Here is a 26,655-nt window from a genome sequence, read left to right as displayed (position 1 = left end):
AGCGTGATGCTATCGAGTCCAGCGTGATGCTATCGAGTCCAGCGTGATGCTATCGAGTCCAGCGTGATGCTATCGAGTCCAGCGTGATGCTATCGAGTCCAGCGTGATGCTATCGAGTCCAGCGTGATGCTATCGAGTCCAGCGTGATGCTATCGAGTCCAGCGTGATGCTATCGAGTCCAGCGTGATGCTATCGAGTCCAGCGTGATGCTATCGAGTCCAGCGTGATGCTATCGAGTCCAGCGTGATGCTATCGAGTCCAGCGTGATGCTATCGAGTCCAGCGTGATGCTATCGAGTCCAGCGTGATGCTATCGAGTCCAGCGTGATGCTATCGAGTCCAGCGTGATGCTATCGAGTCCAGCGTGATGCTATCGAGTCCAGCGTGATGCTATCGAGTCCAGCGTGATGCTATCGAGTCCAGCGTAATGCTATCGAGTCCAGCGTAATGCTATCGAGTCCAGCATAATGCTAAATTAACAGCTATAGCCACTCCCCTGCCTACCTGCTGCTGATTCATATGGAAAATAACCGTCAATCAGCAGCTGGTAGGCGGGGAGAGTCAGGAGCTCATGAATATTCAGGACTCATCATTATGAGCTGGAGCTTTTCAATACAAGATGTTGGCAGATTGACTGGGTCAATTAAAGAAAGTGACCCAGCATTTTGCTAAGAGAATCAGTCACTTATTTATGTTGCCCTTAGTTAGGACACCATAAAACTGGTGACAGGTTCCCTTTAAGCCACATTCTTATCAGTAAGATAAGAATTGAGCTATAATGCATGTTATAAAGGTCAGAGATCTGGAGCCATCAGCCTAAGCTGCCTGATGGAACACAGTAAAAATACAGAACATGATACTAGAGAATCTCAAGGCTGTACAGAGGAAGGGGCTCAAAAGACCAACTGAATTTTTTTTTAGCTGAAAATGTGTACAATGCAATAATAAAAAGTCCATAGTTTTTAATTGGATTGTCTTATAATTACAACTTAGACAGCCAAGTGCAGAATAGAGTATCAGTACATATACATGTTTAGCAATCCATGCAAACGGAGGGCCCTGGTTCTAATTATTGGCAGGTGCTACAGCCGATCAAACACTTATTCCCTATCCTGTGGATGGAGGATAAGTTGTAATGGGACAACCTCTTTAAATCAAGGCACATAATTCATATGACTATTAAATGTCCAATCTAATCAGCTAGTTTAGGACATTTTACTTACAGGGTAAAGGTGATTCGCGAGAACATCTGCCGGAGGTGCCAATCTTGATTGCTATTTGTCTCATTTTTTCAAGGTCTCCAGATTCTTCTGCTTCTAAATATTCTTTCTGAGCCCGGAGCTTCTCCACATCTGGGAAGAAATCTCTCTGGATGATTTTCTGCAAATTCTGTAGAAGTAATATTGAGGGTTAATCTTAAGGAGCATAATTAACATGGTGTTCTGCAAGGCTTAAAAAATATAAATGCAGCAGATATAGAAAAGTTACAGAATTGTAAGGCTCAAGGAGACACTATAAGCCCAGTCAGAGGTTTCTTGCCCTTCTGATCCCCTTGTCCAAGCAGAATGTGAAAGGCTTTAGGGCAGGGATGACCAACCTGTGGCTCTCCAGCTGTTGTAAAACTACAATTCCCACCATGCCTTGCTGTAGGCTGATAGCTGTAGGCAGTCTGGGCATGTTGGGAGTTGTAGTTTTTAGGGATCGACCGATTATCGGTTTGGCCGATATTATCGGCCGATATTGAGGATTTTGAACGTTATCGGTATCGGCATCTAGTTTGCCGATATACCGATAACGTATTGGGAACACAGAACGTGCTGCTCTCAGCGCGTTCTGTGTTCCCTCCGCAGCACAGGGGAGAAGGAAGCAGTGTCTCCTCCCCCTGTGATGCTGCTGCCGCTGCCGCCAATGACAGGACGGAAGACAAGAGGAGGGGAGGGGCTGTGGCCGCTGCGCCACCAATGAAGATGAGTCTTTCATTAATTCAAATACAGGAGGCGGGAGCTGGCTGCAGAATCACATAGCCGGCTCCCGACCTCTATGAGCGGTAGCTGCGATCCGCGGTAGTTAACCTCTTAGGTGGCGCGGATCGCAGCTACCGCTCATAGAGGTCGGGAGCCGGCTATGTGATTCTGCAGCCAGCTCCCGCCTCCTGTATGTGAAAGAGAGGTATCTTCATTGGTGGCGCAGTGCGCCCCCCCCCCCCTCAAGCAGTGCGCCCCCCACCCCAATAGTAAAAACATTGGTGGCGCAGTGCGCCCCCCCCCCCTCAAGCCCCCTAGTATTAGTCATTGGTGGCGCAGTGCGCCCCCCCCCCAGTTCTAGTCATTGGTGGCAGTGGCCACAGGATCCCCTCTCCCCTGCTCCTCCGATCGGAGCCCCAGCAGTGTAAGCCTGGGGCTCCTATCGGTTACCATGGCAGCCAGGACGCTATTAAAGCCCTGGCTTCCATAGTCAGCTCCATGCTGCTGTGTGCACAGAGCACAGGGCAGCAGGGAGAGTGCGAGATCCTATTCACTCTGATAGAGATCTATCAGGGTGAATGGGACAAGGGTTCTAGTCCCTAAGGGGGCTAAAAGTTAGTAAAAAAAAAAAAAACACAAAAATATTAAGTATAAATGAAAAAGATTTACAAAAAAAATAAAATAATAATACACGTTAACAATAAACATTAATTTTCAGCAGATTTGTGTAGGAAATTTTTTTTTTTCCTCAAAAATAAAAATACCCAGAATATCGGTATAAATTATCGGCTATCGGCCTGAAAGTTGACAAATTATCGGTATCGGCCCTAAAAAATCAATATCGGTCGATCCCTAGTAGTTTTGCAACAGCTGGAAAGCCGCAGAGTGGCCATCCCTGCTTTAGGTTAAAATCCACATGTCCGCCCTGCTCAGGTGGGGTTGAAAACCACATGCAAATGTCAACTGAGAAACAGCAGTTTTGACAATTTGCAGTGGTTTATAATAATCTTTTTTTTTATATAGCGCCAGCATATTCCACAGCACTTTACAGTTCAGGGGTTCATGTAGAAAAAAAATAATAATCATACTTTAGATAGCAACAAACATGTCAACAATTAGGACAAAAGGAATGAGGGCCCTGCTCGCAAGAGCTTACAATCAATAGGGAGATAGGGGTGACACAGACGGTAACAAGTGCTTGTTTTGTACAATGGTCCAGCTATCCTAACACATTAGGGGAGTAGATATAAAGCTGCATGAGCCAGTCACCAACTGATATCTGTAGTGATTTTGAGTGCATGGGGTGTGGATATTTGACGATGGATCAGGTTCAAAAGAATGCTAAAGGGGCAGTGAACGGAGAAGAGTAAGATTAGGGAATGTGATAGGCTAACCTAAAAAGACATGTTTGGATGTTGTGAATTAACCTAATTGCTTGGAGTAGAGTATTCCAGAGAACTGGTGCAGCTCAGGAGAAGTCTTGGAGACGGGAGTGAGAGGTTTAGTTTATGGTGGATGTCAGTCAAAAGTCACTTGCAGAACCTAGAGCACGGGTAGGATGGTAGAGGAGATGTAGGGGGTGCAGCACTGTGGAGACAAGAATAGGCATTTCTAAAATGGCCTGCCTGTTCCGTTCCGCAAATTGTGAAACGCAAAACAAAGTGAGGTCATCTGAATGCGCCCTGCGATAAAGATTGGATAGAGGAAAGTTTAGTGAGGGGGCGACCAATCAGTAATGAGTTGCAGTAATTGAGATGGGAATGGATCAGGTCAACAATGAGAGTTTTTGTTGTTTCCACAGTAAGAAAGGAGCAGATTCTAGAGATATATTTGAGGTGCAGGAGGCATGAGCAGCCAAGAGATTGAACATAGGGAGTGAAGGAAAGATCAGTGTCAAACATAACACCGAGACAGCGGGCGTGCTACCTAGATGTTATAGTAGTGCCACACACTGAGAGGGAGATATCAGGTTTCGGGCTCATGCACACGAACATATTTTCTTTCCATGTCCGGTCAATTTTTTTTGTGGACAGTTTGCCGAACCATTCATTTCAATGGGTCCGCAAAAAAAAACGGAAGGTACTCAGTGTGCATTCCGTTTCCATATGTCCGTATTTACGTTCCGCAAAAAAATAGAACATGTCCTATTATTGTCCGGACAAGGATAGTACTGTTCTATTGGGGGCCAGCTGTTCCGTTCCGCAAAATACAGAATGCACACGTACGTCATCCGTATTTTTTGTGGACAGCAAAATACAAACGGTCGTGTGCATGAGCACTTAGGTAGGCGAGTATATGGAGAGAGCACAAGAAGTTCAGTTTTGGAAAGATTTCAGTTTCAGACAGAAAGTGGACATGATGTTAGAGACAGTGGACAGAGTCACTGGTGTTCTGTAGTAAGACAAGGGTGATAATTCAAAATGAAGTGTATAGGTAGGTCATCAGCATAGAGATGGTACTGCAGACCAAAATCTACTGATAGTCTGTCCAATAGGAGCCGTGTCAAGAGAAAGGAGCAGAGGACCTGGGACTGAACCCTGAGGAACCCCAACAAGAGAAAGGAGCAGAGGACCTGGGACTGAACCCTGAGGAACCCCAACAAGAGAAAGGAGCAGAGGACCTAGGACTGAACCCTGAGGAGCCGTGTCAAGAAAAAGGAGCAGAGGACCTAGGACTGAACCCTGAGGAACCCCAACAAGAGAAAGGAGCAGAGGACCTAGGACTGAACCCTGAGGAACCCCAACAAGAGAAAGGAGCAGAGGACCTAGGACTGAACCCTGAGGAGCCGTGTCAAGAGAAAGGAGCAGAGGACCTAGGACTGAACCCTGAGGAACCCCAACAAGAGAAAGGAGCAGAGGACCTAGGACTGAACCCTGAGGAACCCCAACAAGAGGATGAGCAGAGGACCTAGGACTGAACCCTGAGGAACCCAAACAAGAGGATGAGCAGAGGATCTAGGACTCAACCCTGAGGAACCCCAGCAGTAAGGGTACTTTCACACTAGCGTTTTTTTTTTTCCAGCGCTGAGTTCTGTCCTAGGGGCTCAAATCCGGAAAAGAACTGATCAGTTTTATCCCCATGCATTCTGAATGGAGAGCAATCCGTTCAGGATGCATCCTGTTCAGTCTTTTTTACTGATCAAGCTTTTCAGAAAACCGTAGCATGTTGTATTTTTACCTCCGGCCAAAAATCCGGAACACTTTGACTGAACACCGGATCTGGCATTTTTCCCATTGACTTGCATTTATGCCGGATCCGGCGCTGTGTGTTCCATCAAACTGGATCCGGCATTTGCATGTTAAACCCGAAAAATGTGCAAAAAAAGTCCATAAATGGCGGATCAGTTTTTTCCAATGCATTTGTTCATTGTGATCAGAATCCTGATCAGGAATCAAATGTAATACATTTTCACACGTTTTTCTGGATTCAAACAACGCTAGTGTGAAAGTACCCTAAGAGGATGAGGAGAGGACCTAGGACTGCACCCTGGTTTTGCAATGTGGTAATTAACCATGCAGGTTTACACCCATAAAAGGTGTCGCTTGGAAACTTCTAAAAGTTAAATAAATGAACAGCTACCAACAGGGGCGTTCTTCGAGGTGGCCCCTGGGATCTGACTAGCTCTGCCAAGGTGCCCTACTGAAACCAAACAGTGAGGAGCTGGGAGGGATGTTATCCAGCATTAGGAAAGCTGCCATATTATAAAGAATGGCCCCAATCTAACACGCGTTCCAATATTCCGTGCCATGGACATTGATATATATCTATGTACATTCATATATTAGCCCCTTGGGAAATCCTCAGAGTGGGGGCAGATGTAAGGTGTTGTTTAGGAGAATGGATGCCCTGCTCCACTACATGAAAGAGCGTGTTTACGTCTATGGACAGAATAGAAGCACTATGTAATGTCTATACATGTCACTGCTCAGACCCGGGCCGGTACCGCAGCGCTCCTCACCTGGATGTACATCTCTGCACTATGTAATGTCTATACATGTCACTGCTCAGACCCGGGCCGGTACCGCAGCGCTCCTCACCTGGATGTACGTCTCTGCACTATGTAACGTCTATACATGTCACTGCTCAGACCCGGGCCGGTACCGCAGCGCTCCTCACCTGGATGTACATCTCTGCACTATGTAATGTCTATACATGTCACTGCTCAGACCCGGGCCGGTACCGCAGCGCTCCTCACCTGGATGTACGTCTCTGCGCTATGTAATGTCTATACATGTCACTGCTCAGACCCGGGCCGGTACCGCAGCGCTCCTCACCTGGATGTACGTCTCTGCACTATGTAATGTCTATACATGTCACTGCTCAGACCCGGGCCGGTACCGCAGCGCTCCTCACCTGGATGTACGTCTCTGCACTATGTAATGTCTATACATGTCACTGCTCAGACCCGGGCCGGTACCGCAGCGCTCCTCACCTGGATGTACGTCTCTTCGCACAAGACTTTCTTCTTCGGCTTCTTAGCTTCAGCTGTCGGCGGGTTCTCGGCCACTGCCAGAGCCGTGGACCCGGGTTTCTGCGTTACCAGTGCCCCAGACAGCGGGTTCTCAGGTACTGGGGCAGCCATCCTGGATTACGGTAGCACAACGACACACCACTCACATAAGAGGAAAATACAGCAGGTTCCGCAAAGCGGAAGTGAGGGAGAATTGAGCCTGCTGAGACGCCGTCCGCCTGCAAAGGCATGCCGGGAGATGTAGTCAAATATCACTGGGAGCCGATACCTCTCGGGCGCTCTTACATTCTAGTCTTTACATAACTACTAGGGGCCGCCCGGCCAAGGGCTACTTTGCAGTGACGGGAGAGAGACAGCTTTGGTAGAATTGGATGTTTCCCATCATTGGTAAGGACCATGGGGATCATGTATCAAACTGTTGTAAAGTAGAACTGGCTTAGTTCCCCATAGCAACCAATCAGATTTCACATTTCATTTTGGACAGCTCCCTTGGAAAATGAAAGTAAGAATCTGATTGGTTGCTATGGGCAACTAAGCCAGTTCTACTTTACTCCAGTTTGATAAATGACACCGCCCCCCAATGTCCTTAGAGAGCCTGGATTTTTAGACACAACCTTATGTAGCTGGTTGTTCCTGTCTTGTTTTTATCCAAAGCCTATTAACCTCTTTAGTAGCGGGCCCATTTCTGGTTTTTGTCCAGCTATGAGCTGTGCGCTACGATTGGCCAGCGCTGCAGCAAGGGACAACCCTAATACAAAAACTCCGCCCCGTACAAAAGAGGGAGCTGCACACACCGGAGGCCTATACCGGAGAACGAGCGGTGCCCAGACATACTAGTAAGTGCAGGGGGACCCCTGGGCGCCGCTCTGCCCACTGATATAGTTAGTTTTTAGTTTTTAAACTAGTGAAAGGTCCTCTTTAAATAAAATTAAAAAAACACAGTTCCGCCAAAGTCTTTGGAGTTTTGACATCATGGCCATAAAAGGGTTTAATTTTTGCAGGAAATGACATGATGTCCTTATTCTGTGGCTCAATACGGCTAGGACGATACCAAACTTGTCTAGGCTTTTTTTTTTTACTACTTTAACCCCAGGACGTACCGGTACCCAGGACGTACCGGTACGTCCTAACTTTAAAAATACATTGCGGCGCGGTGGGGGTTAATCGGAACAGGATGTCCGCTGAAATCATTCAGCGGGCATCCTGTCACAACGCGGGACGGTGATCGGTGGTGTGATTACACACCACCAATCACAGTCCGAGCATTTGGGGGCAGCGGTGCTGTCCTTGTGCAGTGTCCCACTACGTGTGTGTGGGCACTGCTTAAAAGCACTTTTTACACTATTAAAAGCACTAGGTTGTAATGTATGATTTTGTGTGTATGTATCTGCAAAATCCCTGTTACCAGGCAGATTAGGTGAAATTTATACATCCCACCACTAGATGGGGATATAGTTCAGGTCCTATATATATACCTAGGTCAGGCCTAGTTAGTCATTTGAGGAGTGGAGACAGTTCAGACCAGGTTGTTGAAAATGTAGTTCAGAAGAGAGCAGATCTGAGGTAGGGTACATTCACACTAGCGTTTTTCTTTTCCGGCACTGAGTTCCGTCCTAGGGGCTCTATACCGGAAAAGAACTGATCAGTTTTATCCCCATGCATTCTGAATGGAGAGTAATCAGTTCAGTCGTTTTGACTGATCAGGCAAAAAGAGAAAACCGTAGCATGCTACGGTTTTATCTCCGGCGAAAAAAACTGAAAACTTGCCTGAATGCCGGATCCGGCATTTTTTTCCCATAGGAATGTATTAATGCAGGATCCGCCCTTCCGGTCTGCGCATGCGCAGACTGAAAAAAAGGTGAAAAAAATAAATGCCGAATCCGTTTTGCCGGATGACACCGGAAAGACGGATCCGGCATTTCAATGCATTTTTTCGACTGATCAGGCATTTTTAAGACTGATCAGGATCCTGATCAGTCTTACTAATGCCATCAGTTGGCATACATTTTGCCTGATCCGGCAGGCAGTTCCGTCGACGGAACTGCTTGCCGGATCTCTCTGCCGCAAGTGTGAAAGTACCCGTAGTCAGATCAGATTAGTGGAAGAAAATGTAGAGTGAAGACTTCATGACACAGATTAGTGAGTGGAGCCAACTTCGCTAGGAGGTGATACTCAGATGTTAGGCGCAGATGAGCGTTTTCCTTCTGTAGCCGGACTGTAGACTTGCATCCCTGACCAGTAGGAGAAGAGTTTGCCTCCCTGGGAAAGAAACAAGCATTCCTAGGAATTCATCGGTGATAAGAGCCATTATTGAGGGCCACAGACACCTTTGCATGGTGGAGGTTTTATAGCTTCAGGCAGCCACACCAGACTTCTGAGAGACAGTTGAGTTTTCCTGTCTAAATATTCAGCTTGTAGGGAAAGACAAGGAATAGGATCCCACACATCTAAAGGAACCAGGTACACCTAACCCACTGCTCCAAAACTAAAAACCTGAAAAGCCTAGAAACAGCGGAATTTGCAGAAACAACTCTGTACCATCTAGAGACTGCATAATTGTACTGCTGCAACCAAAGACATCCAAAGTAAAAGTTGTGAGTTGCATCTTACCACTGTCTACCTCATTATTACTACCTAACAGTACTGGCGTCACGACAAGAACCATCAAGGGACTCAGCCGCAACAAGCACCCTAAGCACCCCTAACATCAAGGGCACCTCAACCACCAACTTGGCTGATGCTTCCCTACCACAGAGCGTGCCCCGAAGGATTTCGTGCTGTCCACCTCAACACTGTGCTGCCAGCCCAGGGAGGCTTTCTGCTAACCGTGAGTAAACTGATGAACTGTGCGTTATATCATTTGGCCCCTCATCGGTCCACCGTGCACCTCACGTGTTGCCCCTGTGACTGGCTGGCTGGCTGCACTTGGTGCTGGCGGTGCTGTCCTTGGTGCTGATTGGTGCTGGAGAGAGGCGGGAGATTCAAACTCCCGGCGCTCCTCTCTCCCCTCCTCTTCCTGCTGCTGTACCTGCACCGTCCAGCACCAGCTCCTGTGATCCCCCCGTCGGCACCCATCACCCTCCTGCACCCATCACCCTCCAGGTAGGTTAGGGTCAGTGAGGGAGAAGCACGATCAGGCAGGGATAGAAGGGAAAAGTTAGTTAGGGGAACTTTATCTGTTTTATTGTCTCTGGTGGTTGGGGTCCACAGCACTTAGCTGTGAGACCCTAGACCAGTGATGGCGAACCTTTTAGAGACCAAGTGCCCAAACTGCAACCAAAAACCCACTTAATTATCGCGAAGTGCCAACCTCTGCAATTTTACCTGAATACAATATAGTCTATCTTCCATGTACTTTATCATTAGCTATAATAGCCTGCCTACAGTCAGTGCGCTGCCTGTGCTGTTCATAGTGTGCCCTGAGCTGATTAATGGCAGGAAAAGTCTAAGGCATATTGGTACGCCGTAGACTTTTTCCAGGGTGCGGGTGCCCACAGAGAGTGCTCTGAGTGCCACCACCACCACTACTTTTTTTTAATTTATTTTTTTGCGTGCGCTGACTGTGGCCGGCACTCTTAGCGTCCGGCCACCGCTGATCAGCGTTGTACCGCTGATCAGCAAGTTTGAACTTTTTTTTTTCTAACACTTGTCCATTTTTTTTTTTTTATAAAAAGTACGTGAACACCCATGCCCCCACACACACGCACATACAATAAAAATTTGCACGCACACACACATACCCATGGCCCTGGGGCTCGTACTGGTTTCCCGGCCCACCAAATAAGCCCACCGGAGTCCCCTACCGGTGAACTTAGCTGGTGTCCCCCAGTGGATTTTGAGCCTGAGATTCCGGATTTTGTTGGCAATCCAGATTCCCACAGTGGGCTTCACTGAAATTGACTTTTTTAGTTTTTTTTTCAGTGACCCATTTGTGAATCTGATGGTGGAGCAGACGAACCTGTACGCCCAACAGTTCGTTGCTCAGCACCCGGGCTCCTTTTTGGCTAGACCCGGTGGCTGGACACCGGTCAGTGCAGCCGAGATGAGGACGTTTTGGGGCCTCGTGCTGCACATGGGTCTAGTGCAAAAACCCAGTGTCAGGCAATACTGGAGTGGGGACGTCCTCTACCAGACCCCACTCTACAGTATGGCCATGACACGCCCCCGGTTTGGGGCCATCCGGAAATGCCTGCATTATGCAGATAATGCAGCATGTCCCCCCCCAAGGTAATCCTGCCCATGGCCGTCTGTATAAGATACGGCCGGTCATCGATCACTTCGGGGCCAAATTTGCGCAGGCCTACGTACCTGGAAGGGAGGTCGCGGTTGATGAGTCTCTCGTTGCGTTCAAGGGGAGACTCAGTTTCCGCCAATACATTCCCACTAAGCGGGCGAGGTATGGCGTGAAAATGAACAAAATTTGTAAGAGTACCTCAGGGTACACTTACAAATTTTGTGTGTACGAGGGGCGAGATTCCTGTATTGAACCCCCAGAATGTCCCCCCACTCTTGGTGTTAGCGGGAAACTCGTGTGGGACCTTATGCACCCACTGGTAGATAAGGGTTACCACTTGTACGTGGATAACTTTTATACTAGCATTCCCTTGTTCATGTCCCTTGCCACCAGATCCACGTCCGCTTGTGGGACCGTGTGGAAAAATCAACACGGCCTCCCTACCTACCCCCTCCAGGTACTTATCCACAGGGGTGAGACCCGTGCCCTTACCAGTGGAAACCTGTTGCTGGTCAGGTATAAGGACAAGAGGGATGTCCTTATACTGTCCACAATCCACGGTAACAGCATCACCCCTGTCCCTGTGCGAGGTAACGCGGCAATGGTCCTCAAGCCCAATTGTATCGTCGACTACAATCGGTATATGGGAGGAGTTGATATCTCTGATAAAGTCCTCAAGCCATATAATGCCATGCGCAAAACCCGGGCATGGTACAAAAAAGTTTGCGGTCTACTTGGTACAGGTTGCCTTGTACAACGCTTTTGTACTATCCCGAAGCGCTGGCAGCACAGGGACATTCCTCCAATTCTATGAGGCAGTCCTCAAGGACCTGATTTTTTCAGACCGGGAAAGAGCAGGCCGGAGTACCTCGGGAATTGGAGGCACCCGGATCGTCCCTGGCCAACATTTTCCAGGTGTGGTCCCCCATACTGGAAAGAAGGGACGAACCCAAAAAAAAGTGCAGAGTGTGTCACAGGAGGGGGATATGGAAGGACACCACCACTCAGTGTGACACTTGCCCCGATCATCCGGGCCTCTGCATTATCGATTGCTTCAGGGAGTATCACACTTCCATGGAGTACTACATTTTTATAATCCCCAACAGTCCCCTAGAGAACATAAAAAACTATGGCTCTCAGACTTTGGAGACACGGAAACAATTTTTTCCCCCAAAAATATTAGTTTTAGTGCAGGCATCCTCAAACTGCGGCCCTCCAGATGTTGTAAAACTATAACTCCCAGCATGCCCAGACAACCTACAGCTATCATCAGGGCATGGTGGGAATTGTAGTTTTACAACATCTGGAGGGCCGCAGTTTGAGGATGCCTGCTTAGTGTCTCCAAGAGAGCCATACATATTGGGCATCGCCGCGTCCGTAAAAATCTTCTCTATGAAAATAACATTTAACCCAACCCCCCCGGATGAACAGCGTTAAAAAAATTTTAAAAAAGGGGAAAAAAAGCCATTTTTTGTCACCTAAGATCACAAAAAGTGTAATAGCGAGCGATCAAAATGTCATATGCACCCCCAATTAGTGCCAATAAAACCGCCATCTCATCCCGCAAAAAATGAGCCCCTACATTAGATAGTCGCCCAACAAAAAAAAATAAAACTGTAGCTCCCAGGCTATGGAGATACTAAAATATTTTTTTTTTGTTCCTAAAATGATAATATAGTGTAAAATCTAATAAATTTTAAAAATGTAGGACATATTAGGTGTCGCCGCGTCCGTTAGAATCTGCCCTATAAAAATAACATTTGACCAAACCCCTCGGATGAACAGCGTTAAAAATATAAAATAAAAACGGTGCCAAAACACCCATTTTTTATCAAAATTTCCATTTGAATCCTTTTTTTCCAGTAATAAAGCAAGGGTTAACAGCCAAACAAAACTAAATATTTATTGCCCTGATTCTGTAGTTTGCAGAAACACCCCATATGTGGTCGTAAATGGCTATATAGCCACACGGCAGGGCATAGAACGAAGGGAACGCCATATGGTTTCTGGAAGGCAGATTTTGATGGACTGGTTTATTTACACCATGTCCCATTAGAAGCCCCCGTGATGTAGCCTAGACTAGAAACTCCAAAAAAGTGACCCCATCTAAGAAACTACACCCCTCAAAGTATTCAAAAGTTACTTTACAAACTTTGTTAATCCTTTAGGTGTTCCACAAAACTAAATAGCGAATGTAGAAACAATTTTAGAATTTAAATTTTTTGTTACCTTGCCTCAAAAAAAGTGTAATATAGAGCAACCAAAAATCATATTTACCCTAAAATAGTCCCAAAACAACAACCACCTTATCCTGTAGTTTTCTAGATGGGGTTCACTTTTATGGGAGTTTCTACTCTAGGGGGGCTTGAAAGGGTACAAGTGTAAATAAACCAGTCCAGCAAAATCTGCCTTCTAAAAACCATATGGCGTTCCCCTTCTTCTATGTCCTCCGTTTAGCCAAATAGTAGTTTTAACGACCACATATGGGGTGTTTTCTGCAAACTACAGAATCAGGGCAACCCATAATGAGTTTTGTTTGGCTGTTAACCCATTTTTTTCCAGTAATAAAGTAAGGGTTAAAATGGAAAATTTTTCCAAGAAATAGAAATTCCAAAATGTTTCTCCATCTGCCATTTAAACACTTGTGGAACACAGTTTGTAAACCCAGTTTTGAATACCTTGAGGGTGTACTTTCTTAGATGGAGTCACTTTTTTGGAATTTCTATTCTAGGGGTGCAACGGGGGGCTTGAAAGTGGGACATGGTATAAACAAAACCAGTCCTGCAAGAATCTGCCTTGCAAAACCCATATGGCGTTCCCTCCTTCTATGTCCTCCCGTTTGGCCCAAACAGTAGTTTAGGACCACATATTGGGTGTTTCTGCAAACTACAGGATCAGGGCAAACCCATATTGAGTTTTGTTTGGCAGTTAACCCTTGCTTGTTCCTGGAAAAAATGGATTATATTGGAAAATTTTCAAAAAAAATCGAAATTCTTAAATTTTATGTCCATTTGCCATAAAGTCTTGTGGAAGACCTAAAGGGTTAACAAAGTTTGTAAAATCAGTTTTGAATACCTTGAGGGGTGTAGTTTCTAAAATGGGGTCATTTTTGGGTGGTTTCTATTACGTAAGCCTCACAAAGTGACGTCAGACCTGGACTGGTCCCTAAAAAGTGGGATTTGGAAAATTTCTGAAAAATTTCAAAATTAGCTTCTGAAACTCCTAAGCTATGTAACATCCCCAAAAAATAAAATGGCATTCCCAAAATGATACAAACATGAAGTATACATATGGGGAATGTCAAGTCATCACAATTTTTGGGGGTATTACTATGTATTACAGAAGTAGAGAAACTGAAACTTTGAAATTTGCTAATTTTTCCAAATGTTTAGTAACTTTTTTGACCCAATTTTAGCAGTGTCATGAAGTACAATATGTGACGAAAAAACAATCTCAGAACGGCCTGGGTAAGTCAAAGCGTTTTAAAGTTAGCAGCACTTAAAGTGACACTGGTCAGATTTGCAAAAAATTGCCAAGTCCTTAAGGTGAAATAGGGCTGAGTCCTTAAGGGGTTAAATAAAAACCTTTGAAAAAATAAAAATTTTCTCAGCATATTCTGACAGTCACAAATTTTTTATATTTTCATCCACAGAGCTGTATGAGGGCTTGTTTTTATTGGTACCATTTTTGTGGTGCATACGACTTTTTGAGCACTGTTATTAAATTTTTTTGTGGTAAAAGGTAACTAAAAAACAGCGAATAGTGTGGTGTCATTTTTTTCCATACGGCGTTCATCGACCAGGAAATTTTTATAAAATATTTTAATAGTCCAGACATTTTCCGGACGCAGAGATACCTGATATGTTTATTCTTTGATTGTTGATATATTTTTATCTGTAAAATTGGGAAAGGGGAATGATTTATACTTCTACTATTCCGTTGTCCTATTCACCCTAATAGAAATCTATTAGGGTAAATGGGATTTTGACACACTCCCTGCTGAGCTGTGCCTCGTGCACAGCTTAGCAGGCAGATTACCATGGTAGGCCTGGGAAGAATTAAAAGTGTCCAGGCTGCCATGGTATCCGATTGGAGCCCTGCAAAGTTATTGCGGGTGCTCTGATCGGAAAGCATCCCTCCCTCTGCCTAAGGCCTCGTACACACGACCGTTGTGTGTTTTGCGGTCCGTAACTAACTCCACAGATGCCACGATCAGTGTTGATCGCAGTATCTGAGGGGTTCAATGATGGGGTTTTGGACGATCGCCGTTCCCCGTCATTGCAGTCGCGTGCCTGCTGTACACTGCGTGCAGAATTATTAGGCAAATGAGTATTTTGACTACATCATCCTCTTTATGCATGTTGTCTTACTCCAAGCTGTATAGGCTCGAAAGCCTACTACCAATTAAGCATATTTGGTGATGTGCATCTCTGTAATGAGAAGGGGTGTGGTGTAATGACATCAACACCCTATATTAGGTGTGCATAATTATTAGGCAACTTCCTTTCCTTTGGCAAAATGGGTCAAAAGAAGGACTTGACAGGCTCAGAAAAGTCAAAAATAGTGAGATATCTTGCAGAGGGATGCAGCACTCTTAAAATTGCAAAGCTTCTGAAGCGTGATCATCGAACAATAAAGCGTTTCATTCAAAATAGTCAACAGGGTCGCAAGAAGCGTGTGGAAAAACCAAGGCGCAAATAACTGCCCATGAACTGAGAATAGTCAAGCGTGCAGCTGCCAAGATGCCACTTGCCACCAGTTTGGCCATATTTCAGAGCTGCAACATCACTGGAGGTGCCCAAAAGCACAAGGTGTGCAATACTCAGAGACATGGCCAAGGTAAGAAAGGCTGAAAGACGACCACCACTGAACAAGACACACAAGCTGAAACGTCAAGACTGGGCCAAGAAATATCTCAAGACTGATTTTTCTAAGGTTTTATGGACTGATGAAATGAGAGTGAGTCTTGATAGGCCAGATGGATGGGCCCGTGGCTGGATTGGGTAAAGGGCAGAGAGCTCCAGTCCGACTACGACGCCAGCATGGTGGAGGTGGAGTACTGGTTTGGGCTGGTATCATCAAAGATGAGCTTGTGGGGCCTTTTCGGGTTGAGGATGGAGTCAAGCTCACTCCCAGTCCTACTGCCAGTTTCTGGAAGACACCTTCTTCAAGCAGTGGTACAGGAAGAAGTCTGTATCCTTCAAGAAAACATGATTTTCATGCAGGACAATGCTCCCATCACACGCGTCCAAGTACTCCACAGCGGTGGCTGGCAGAAAGGGTATAAAAGAAGAAAATCTAATGACATGGCCTCCTTGTTCACCTGATCTGAACCCCATTGAGAACCTGTGGTCCATCATCAAATGTGAGATTTACAAGGAGGGAAAACAGTACACCTCTCTGAACAGTGTCTGGGAGGCTGTGGTTGCTGCTGCACGCAATGTTGATGGTGAACAGATCAAAACACTGACAGAATCCATGGATGGCAGGCTTTTGAGTGTCCTTGCAAAGAAAGGTGGCTATATTGGTCACTGATTTGTATTTGTTTTGTTTTTGAATGTCAGAAATGTATATTTGTGAATGTTGAGATGTTATATTGGTTTCACTGGTAAAAATAAATAATTGAAATGGGTATATATTTGTTTTTTGTTAAGTTGCCTAATAATTATGCACAGTAATAGTCACCTGCACACACAGATATCCCCCTAAAATAGCTAAAACTAAAAACAAACTAAAAACTACTTCCAAAAATATTCAGCTTTGATATTAATGAGTTTTTTGGGTTCATTGAGAACATGGTTGTTGTTCAATAATAAAATTAATCCTCAAAAATACAACTTGCCTAATAATTCTGCACTCCCTGTATGATACAGTCGACACCCGCCACGTATGGAGCAGGCTTACTGCAGCAACCTGCCCCATACATTCCCTCAACCACCATGACATACCGATACATCATGGTGGTTGAAAGGATTAAAGGAAAAGCATTATGCAAGCACGTGTAATTACTTAAAAACAAAAGGGGAGGGGTTAATGGTGGACAAAAGTGATACCGTTCTGTTGCAGTGACTGCTCATCTAATCACTGGTCACAGTGGTGATCATAGCCAGCGATTAGCTGAGTGGCCACATCTTCCTGTGAGAAGAACCAGGGAGGAAGCGGTGGGGAACATCAAAGGGGTTATGCCAAGTTTTCAATCTACAGGATAGGGGATAACTAACTTATTGGTGGGGGTCCAAATGCTGGCACCCCCACTGATCCCAAGAACAGGGGTCCCGTTCCCTGATCTGTTAGAGCAGCAGGTCAAGCATGCGCCCTGCCACTCCATTCATTCTCTATGGGACATAGGAGAATGAGACCCCTGTTCTTGGGATCAGTGGGGGTCCCAGTAGTATTACTTTTTTTCCTTTTTTTATTAAAGGGCATCTGTCAGTCAGGATCAGCCCTATTAAACCAGGAATAATGCCTGGTAAGGCTGACCCAGCTGATTAAAGCTTGGTGCAAAAATAAATTACAGACCCCATGCATATCTAACCTGGGGGGAGTGGGTCTGGAGACTGAATGAAACATTCCTAGACAGACCAGCAGTTGTTTCAGCTATTTTCCAAAAACTAACCAATTATTTTATAGAAAACCCTCCAGGGGATACATCGGTCTCAAACACTTGGCAGCCCCATAAGGACTTCATACGAGGTGAACTTATTAGCCTTGGAGCTAGATTGAAAAGGGAGCGCCAAAAAATATTAGACTCACTATTAGTAAAAATTTCCAATATTGAGAAGATCCAAAAAAGGTCCCAGTATAAACAGGCACATGCAGATCTGATGTCCCTGTGTCAACAACTCAAAGATCATTTAAATGTCCAATATGCCAAACAATACCAATACGCCAAATACAAGTTTTATGCTTATGGGGATAGGGGCAACAAAATGATGTCTCACCTTATTAAAAAACAGAGAGATTCAGGGTATATTCACTCTGCGGAAACTAAAGAAATTGCACGTGAGTTTGAGTCCTTTTACAGCCAACTATATAACTTACCTGATAATACAGTAGCTGAGGGAGAATCACCTAAGTCAACTGCAATAGATAGATTTCTGTCCAAACTTAAACTACCTACTCTCTCCGAGGAAGCTAAAGCTCAATTAGTGTCACCAATCTTGGAGGAAGAAATTTCGGGAACCCTGAAGTCTATGCCTTTGGGGAAGGCCCCAGGCCCAGATGGCCTCCCTATAGGGTACTACAAAGAATTCTTCCCAATCATGATCCCTAGATTGACAGCCTGGTGTAACGCACTCCTTTTAGGTGAGACGCTCCCTAAACAGGCTCTCAATGCCACGATCACCATCTTACCTAAGGACGGGAAAGACCCCAGCCTATGTGCCTCATACCGCCCTATATCCCTGATAAACGTGGACGTTAAGATATGGGCAAAAGTGTTAGCTAGTAGACTAAGCCCTCTAATCCCTGCCCTGGTTCATCCTAAACAGACTGGGTTCGTTAAGGGTAGAGAAGGTGATCACAACTCTATGCGACTTATACATGCCGTACAGCACGCAGTGTCAAAAAAGGTTCCCCTGGTCTTACTCAGTACTGACGCTAAGAAGGCCTTTGACAGAGTGTGCTGGGCCTATCTCCAGTCTGTCCTAAGCCAGTTTGGTATACCGAGCCAATTTACGCGAGCAATCATGTCCCTTTACAAACAACCCAGTGCCAGGATTAGGGTTAATGGTACACTGACTGCCCCTTTTGAGATTTCGAATGGGACTAGGCAGGGGTGCCCCCTGTCCCCTACTGTCACGGATGGTGTACAGGAAACAAGACAATACCATATAAACAATGTCTCTCTGGATCCACAACTAAGGAACAAAGGGAGACCCCTGCAATAGACCTGCCGCTCTCCCTCACTGCTCAGCCTATGCGAACACCCCAAAGGTGGATGGCCGCATATCCACGTTCCTCGGCTATCTATTACCTGAAGACCCTACAATAGTGAAGGGACACGACCACCGGCTCCCTACACTGACACGGAGGGAGTCAGGGTCACCTGGATCCAGAAAAGACAAAATCATAAATACATAAACAGCACTTATCTTGCAGACAACCGACGACTGAGGACTGGGAACTGGGAACAGCATGCACACACACTCCAGGAAGTTGTATCAGCCGCACACTACTGCATTATGGGGAGGAACTTAAAGGGTAGCAATTAGTCCAACTGCATGACAGCTGAGATAGACTAACGAGATGAGAAACTAAACCAAAACAAAGAAATTCAAGGAGGAGGATCTGAGAAGCTCCTGTGAGCGCTTCTCAGCTGTCTGGCTGTGACAGTACCCCTCCCTCTAGGAGTGGACTCCGGACACTCAGAGCCCACCTTCTCAGGATGGGACCTATGGAAAGCCCTGATGAGACGAGAGGCCTTAATGTCCGTCACTGGGACCCACATCCTCTCCTCAGGACCATAACCCTCCCAATGAACGAGGTACTGGAGGGAACCGCGGACAAGACGAGAATCCACAATCCTAGAGACCTGAAATTCAAGATTTCCATCAACCATAATCGGAGGAGGAGGCAAAAGCGAGGGTACAATAGGTTGAACATAAGGTTTCAATAAGGACTTATGAAAAACATTATGGATCTTCCAAGTCTGAGGAAGATCAAGACGGTAGGCAACAGGATTGATGACAGACAGGATCTTGAAAGGCCCAATAAACCTAGGACCCAACTTCCAGGAGGGAACCTTCAATTTGATATTCTTGGTAGACAACCACACCAGATCACCAACATTCAGGTCCGGACCAGGCATACGTCTCTTATCCGCCACACGCTTATATCTCTCACTCATGCTCTTTAGATTATCCTGAATCTTTTGCCAAATAGATGACAAAGACGAGGAGAATCTGTCCTCATCAGGCAAACCAGAAGAGCCCTCTCCCGAGAAAGTCCCAAACTGCGGATGGAACCCATATGCACCAAAAAATGGTGACTTATCAGAGGACTCCTGACGACGGTTATTTAAAGCAAACTCAGCAAGGGACAAAAAAGAACACCAATCCTCCTGATTCTCCGCCACAAAACAGCGCAGATATGTCTCCAGATTCTGATTGACGCGCTCTGTCTGGCCATTCGACTGCGGATGGAAAGCAGAAGAGAATGACAACCGAACCCCCAAGCGAGAACAGAAAGCCTTCCAGAATCTGGAAACAAACTGTGTGCACCTATCAGAGACTATGTCTGAAGGAATCCCATGCAATTTGACAATGTGGTCAATAAATGCCTGCGCCAGTGTCTTAGCATTGGGCAAACCAGGAAAAGGGATAAAATGCACCATTTTGCTAAAACGGTCCACCACCACCAGAATCACAGACTTCCCCGAGGAACGAGGCAAGTCCGTTATGAAGTCCATGGACAGATGTGTCCAAGGACGGGAAGGAATGGGCAAAGGAAGGAGTGGACCAGATGGCCGTGAATGAGGGACCTTGGCACGAGCGCAAGTCTCGCAAGCTGCCACAAAACCCTCAACCGACTTACGAAGCGCAGGCCACCAGAATCTCCGAGCGATGAGATCCAGTGTGGCTCTTGCCCCCGGGTGCCCAGCAAGGACCGTGTCGTGGTGTTCTTTAAAAATCTTGTGTCTCAAAGCGAGAGGCACAAACAACCTCCCAGGAGGACAAAGATCAGGAGCTTCTGACTGGGCTGCCTGCACCTCTGCCTCCAATTCAGGAAAAAGAGCAGAGACCACCACACCTTCAGCCAAAATGGGACCCGGGTCTTCAAAATTCCCACCTCCCGGAAAACAACGTGACAGGGCATCTGCCTTCACATTCTTAACCCCAGGGCGGAACGTAACAACAAAATTAAACCTTGAAAGAACAAAGACCATCTGGCCTGTCTCGGGTTCAGACGCTTGGCTGACTCCAAGTAGGCCAGATTTTTATGGTCAGTAAACACGGTAATAGGGTGTCTAGCTCCCTCTAGCCAATGGCGCCATTCCTCAAAAGCCAACTTGATGGCCAACAATTCCCTATCTCCCACATCATAATTTCTCTCTGCGGAGAAGAGTTTCTTTGAGAAAAAGGCACACGGTTGCCATTTGGCAGGAGAGGAACCCTGAGACAAGACCGCACCCACCCCTACCTCAGAAGCATCAACCTCAACTATGAAGGGTAACGAAATATCAGGTTGTACTAGGATGGGAGCGGAAGCAAAACTCTCCTTGATATTAGAAAAGGCCTTACGCGCCTCTACCGACCAGGAAGAAAAATCTACTCCCTTTCTGGTCATATCAGTGAGTGGTTTAACAACAGAGGAATAATTCAAAATAAATTTCCTGTAATAATTGGCAAAGCCCAAAAAACGCATCAGCGCCTTCTGATTCTCAGGAAGCTCCCACTCAAGCACAGCGCGGACCTTCTCGGGGTCCATGCGAAAACCAGAAGCGGAGACAAGAAACCCCAGAAATTGGATTTCTGGAACCGCAAACACACATTTTTCCAGTTTCGCGTATAATTTATTCTCCCGCAGGATGAGTAAGACCTGACGTAAGTGTTCCTTATGAGCCTTAAAATCAGGAGAAAAAATCAAAATGTCATCCAAATACACTAATACAAATTTTCCCATTAAAGGATAAAAAAATGCTGTTGACGAAATGCTGAAAAACGGCTGGGGCATTCATCAAACCAAAAGGCATAACCAAATTCTCAAAATGGCCCTCAGGGGTATTTAAAGCCGTCTTCCATTCGTCTCCTTCTCTGACCCTAACCAGGTTGTATGCCCCTCTTAGGTCTAATTTGGAAAAGACTTTAGCCCCAACAACCTGGTTAAACAGGTCCGGGATCAGAGGAAGCGGATAAGGATCACGAATAGTGATACTGTTCAGCTCCCTGAAATCCAGACAAGGTCTTAAAGAACCATCTTTTTTCTTAACAAAGAAAAAACCAGCGGCAACAGGTGACTTCGAGGGTCGTATGTGTCCTTTTCTCAGACTCTCAGAGATATAAGCCCGCATAGCGACCCTCTCAGGTTGGGAGAGATTGTATATACGAGATTTAGGCAGCTTGGCGCCTGGGATGAGATTAATAGGGCAATCATACTCCCTGTGCGGAGGTAAACCCTGAACTCCACTCTCAGAGAAGACATCCAAAAATTCAGAGAGGAAAGGTGGTACAGTCTTAGTAGAAACCTCAGAAACAGATGTTATGAGGCAATTCTCTCTGCAAAAGTTACTCCAACCATTTATTTGCCTCGCTTGCCAATCAATGGTGGGGTTATGTTTAGTGAGCCAGGGTAGCCCCAACACTAGAGGAGAAGGCAAACCGCTAAGGACGAAACATGACACATCCTCAACATGAGCATCACTCACAATTAAACGGATATTGTGAACTATGCCATTTAATGATTTCTGAGAAAGTGGAGCTGAATCAATAGCAAAAACAGGAATATCCTTTCCCAAAGTGCATACCTGAAAACCATGAGTTATTGCAAATTGATTATCAATGAGGTTGACAGCTGCTCCACTATCCACAAAAATCTCACAAAAAATGCTCTTGCTCTCTAGCGCCACCCTAGCAGGCAGGACAAAACGGGAACTACAAGCAAACGGAAAACCTTCAATTTCCGCCTCAACCCTGCCAATAGTAACAGACGGAACATTTTTAAAAGATTTTTTCCTTTTTGTCTCTTTATTACTCCCAGAAAACTGCCTGAATCTCCTAGAGGGACAAACATTTGCCAGATGATTTATACCTCCACAACAAAAACAAACCCTCCCCTGCGGGCTGAATCTTCTATTGTCAGAGGCAATCAACCCCAGCTGCATGGACTCCTGCTCAGAAGGGGCTGACAGCGACTGAGAGCCCTGTGCACAGAATGAGACCGCTGCACTGTCCCGGGACTGAGTATGACAGGAAGGAGAGATCTCTCCTCTCTCTCTAAGACGCCTGTCAATACGAACAGCCTGAGACATAGCAGAATCCAAGGAGGTAGGTCTTTCATGAAAGGCAAATGCATCTTTCAATCCCTCTGAAAGACCATAGCAAAATTGACTTCGGAGTGCAGCATCATTCCAACCCGTATCTGCTGCCCATCTCCGAAATTCTGAACAGTATATCTCTGCGGATTGTTTACCCTGGCATAACAGATGTAGTCTAGACTCAGCCAGAGCAATACGATCCGGATCATCATATATCTGACCCAGGGCTAAAAAGAATTCATCCACTGAACGAAGGGGCCATGCCCCCTCCGGCAGTGAAAAGGCCCAGGACTGAGCGTTACCCCTGAGCAGCGATATAATGATCCCCACCCTCCGTTCTTCATCACCAGAAGAATGGGGAAGAAGGCGAAAATGGAGTTTGCAAGCCTCTCTAAAACGCACAAAATTCTCACTACCCCCGGAGAACGTATCCGGGAGCGAGATCTTAGGCTCAGCACAAACTCCATGAACGCAAGCTGAACCGGTCATTTGAAACTGAGAAAAAGTCTTACGGAGATCAGCTACCTCCAAAGAAAGACCCTGAAAGCGTTCAGCCAAAAGTGAAACCGGATCCATGCTTGAGACGGTTTTGGCGGCTGATAATGTCACGGATGGTGTACAGGAAACAAGACAATACCATATAAACAATGTCTCTCTGGATCCACAACTAAGGAACAAAGGGAGACCCCTGCAATAGACCTGCCGCTCTCCCTCACTGCTCAGCCTATGCGAACACCCCAAAGGTGGATGGCCGCATATCCACGTTCCTCGGCTATCTATTACCTGAAGACCCTACAATAGTGAAGGGACACGACCACCGGCTCCCTACACTGACACGGAGGGAGTCAGGGTCACCTGGATCCAGAAAAGACAAAATCATAAATACATAAACAGCACTTATCTTGCAGACAACCGACGACTGGGAACTGGGAACAGCATGCGCACACACTCCAGGAAGTTGTATCAGCCGCACACTACTGCATTATGGGGAGGAACTTAAAGGGTAGCAATTAGTCCAACTGCATGACAGCTGAGATAGACTAACGAGATGAGAAACTAAACCAAAACAAAGAAATTCAAGGAGGAGGATCTGAGAAGCTCCTGTGAGCGCTTCTCAGCTGTCTGGCTGTGACACCTACATTGTTTATACTAATTATGGAAACGTTACTCCAAGCCATAAGAGAGCACAAACAAATCCAAGGTTTACAAGTGGGAGGAGTTTGTCATCAAAATGCAGCATTTGCGGATGACCTGCTGATCCTGATCACCAACCCGGATACAGCATTCCCTTACGTATTAGAGTTTTTCAGAGAATTTGTGTTTGCATCTAATTTTAAGGTGAACTACTCTAAATCAGAGGCCTTCAATATTTCTGCGCCCCCAGACTTAGTCAGTAAACTGTAAAGGACTCTGCCTTTCCAGTGGCAATCGTGCAAACTGAAATACCTAGGCATATACTTGACCAGGGACATTTCAGATCTGTATGGAGCTAACTATCAGGCCCGTCGCTAACAGACAGGCAAAACAAGCAATTGCTTGGGGCCCCGAGCTGGCCCGGGGCCCCAAGCAGAGCCGGTGCTTGTTTTGCTTCCTTTAAGGCTGCAGCCGCCTGAGCGCTCTATAGAGAGCCTCAGGCGGCTGCAGCACTCCTGGTTACCTCCCGAGTTCCTCCTCTGCTGACTGCTGCTCTGTAGCATGGCCGAGCTCTCCTCCTCTACCTCCTGGCTGTCACTCAGTCCGGCCGGGTACCGCGCGGTACAGGAACAGGGGATTCAGTTTCCTGTTCCCGTCCGGACTGACAGGAAGTGTACACTGAGTGCTCACTTCCTTTTAGTCCGGCCGCGGCCGGGAACAGGAAACTGAATCTCCTGACCTGTACCACGCGGTTCCCGGCCGCACTGAGTGACAGCCAGGACTGGAGGTAGAGAGTGAGGAGCTCGGCCACGCTACAGGGTCCAGGGAAGGAGCCGGAGGACTGAATTAACTTAGGAACTTATCTAAGGTAGGGTAGGGAGTAAAAAAACAAAAAAACAGGGAGGGGGAGAGTAAGTAGGACATTTGTTGAAAATGTTCAAATTTCATGCACATTAAATGCAACAGCAGTATTTGCACTGTAAACCTCCTTTTTTATTTATATAAAGTGTGGGTGAACTTAAACTGTATGGCTATACTGTGGTACCTGTAGGCTTTGCGTGCGTAAGGTGGGGAGGGCGTGGAGGGGGGGGCCTCCATGTCTATTTTGCTTGGGCCCCCAAATTCCTTCAAACGACCCTGCTAACTATACCCCTTTGATTGGCGACATCAAGAAGATGCTGTCCTCCCTCTCCATCCCATATGTCTCCTGGATGGATAGGAAGAATCTGCTGAACTCTTATGTGATGCTCAAACTTCTGTACCTCATGCAAATGGTTCCTATTTTCCTAACTCAAAAGTTCTTCCGTATGGTGAGATCCATCTTCTCTTCTTTCCTATGGCAAGCAAAGAGACCTCGAATATCCTACACACATCTGACCCTCCCTCGCTCTCTTGGAGGCTTTGGGATGCCAGATGTCCAGATGTACTACAAGGCGATTCAATTGAGGAGGTGGATCTCACTGTGTATGGAGGGCCATCCACCGTTGGGTTATGACATTGAAAAGGTCTCGTTGAATGACCAGCAGTGGGCGGGATTGTGGGAAATTTCACCGTCACACTCAGCATTTACTGGCCTTACGAAAGGCATATACTCAGTAATGTGTTCCTTACAGGGAGGGACCCGGGTCCTGTCAGATCCCCCTATCTACTTACCAGCTCACCTGATCCCTTATTATGTTTTACCATCCAGGGTTAGTGTTCCCGACTTCTGGTCTAGTTTTAGGGGTAAATCCCTTAAAGACCTCCTCTTGGAGGTGGGTTCGAGGGGCAATATCCCAATCTATTGCTCTGGGGCATTGCCCACAGGAAATTTCCTGGATGTTCATGAATTAACGCTCTCTCTGAAGAGGATCATGCCCCAGAGCAAGGTGCCCAAAGACCCCACATGGTTGGAAAGTGTCATAAATCCTCAAGCTAAGCGGCCTAGGCGGATCTCCCTCCTTTATCGCTCTCTGCTATCAGAAATTCTGCCGAAACGACCTGCGTATATTAGGAGTTGGGAGAAAGAGCTAAAAAGGTCCTTTAGATGCAGAATTGGTCACAATAAGGCACAAATCACATGGGTTTACCAAATGTGTGCGCATACAGGAACACTCCTTCAAAGTGTTAACCAGGTGGTATAACTACCCGAATTTTTTTTTTATAGCGGGCCTAACTAAAAGCGACAATTGTTGGAGATGCGGGCAAGGACCTGGTTCCCTCCTGCATATCTTCTGGGAATGCCCTATCGTCCAGGGGTTTTGGAAAATGGTGGAAGGCGAGGTCAATCAATTGTGCGCGACGCATATCAAGTTGACCCCAGAATCGGTCTTGCTGTGGCTACCCAATGAGTCGTGGTTCCCAGCCAAGTCCAATTTACCCACTCTTCTTGTGCAAGCAGCTTGTTTGCTTATTCCTCTAAACTGGCTCAGTACAGTTATCCCGTCTAAAGAGCAATGGCTTGACAAAGTAAACCAAATTTATAGGCTGGAGGAGTTTGTGGGTTGGGCAGCTAGGAGGCACGACCTCTTTCTCAAGCTATGGTTACCCTGGAAACAATATTTGACAGCCCAGAGGGCCAAAAATTTAAATTTAAAAACGTACAACTATGCCACTCACTTTCTGCCCACACCGCCTCACCCTTGTGGGGCTGTGTGGATGGGGACTGGGTGGTCCTCCTGACCGGGTGGTAACCCTAGGGGTATCAGTCTTCCTTATCACATTGTTATGGAGCTGCTGGTTCTGGGTACGAGAAATGGACCTTATTCAATCTTTTATTGCAGTCCCCAGGACTGGTCTCTTACATCCATGTGCGAAATGCAGTCTGTTAATTTGATTGTGTATGTTGAGCTATATGTCTCTACCTTATTGTAAAATCTGACTTGCTAAATAATTGATGG

General features: G+C 46.2%; 1 protein-coding gene across 1 annotated transcript in view; it reads right to left on the bottom strand.

Annotated features, from left to right (window-relative positions):
* The window catches only part of ESS2 (ess-2 splicing factor homolog), a 35,037-nt gene extending 28,438 nt beyond the window's left edge, over positions 1-6,599 (bottom strand). Inside the window, exons 1-2 of the mRNA XM_040416371.1 lie at positions 6,396-6,599; positions 1,223-1,388 (exon numbers count right to left, since the gene is read on the bottom strand). Of these exons, the coding sequence (XP_040272305.1) occupies positions 1,223-1,388; positions 6,396-6,545 (316 nt within the window). The 5' untranslated portion in view covers positions 6,546-6,599. The remainder of the gene's footprint in view (positions 1-1,222; positions 1,389-6,395) is intronic.
* Between the last annotated feature and the right edge of the window lie 20,056 nt (positions 6,600-26,655).

Source organism: Bufo bufo, chromosome 2, assembly GCF_905171765.1.
Source record: "Bufo bufo chromosome 2, aBufBuf1.1, whole genome shotgun sequence".
Taxonomy (NCBI): Eukaryota; Metazoa; Chordata; class Amphibia; order Anura; family Bufonidae; genus Bufo; species Bufo bufo.
The sequence above is the reverse complement of the archived record's forward strand: the minus strand, read 5'-3'. Positions and strand labels throughout refer to the sequence as shown.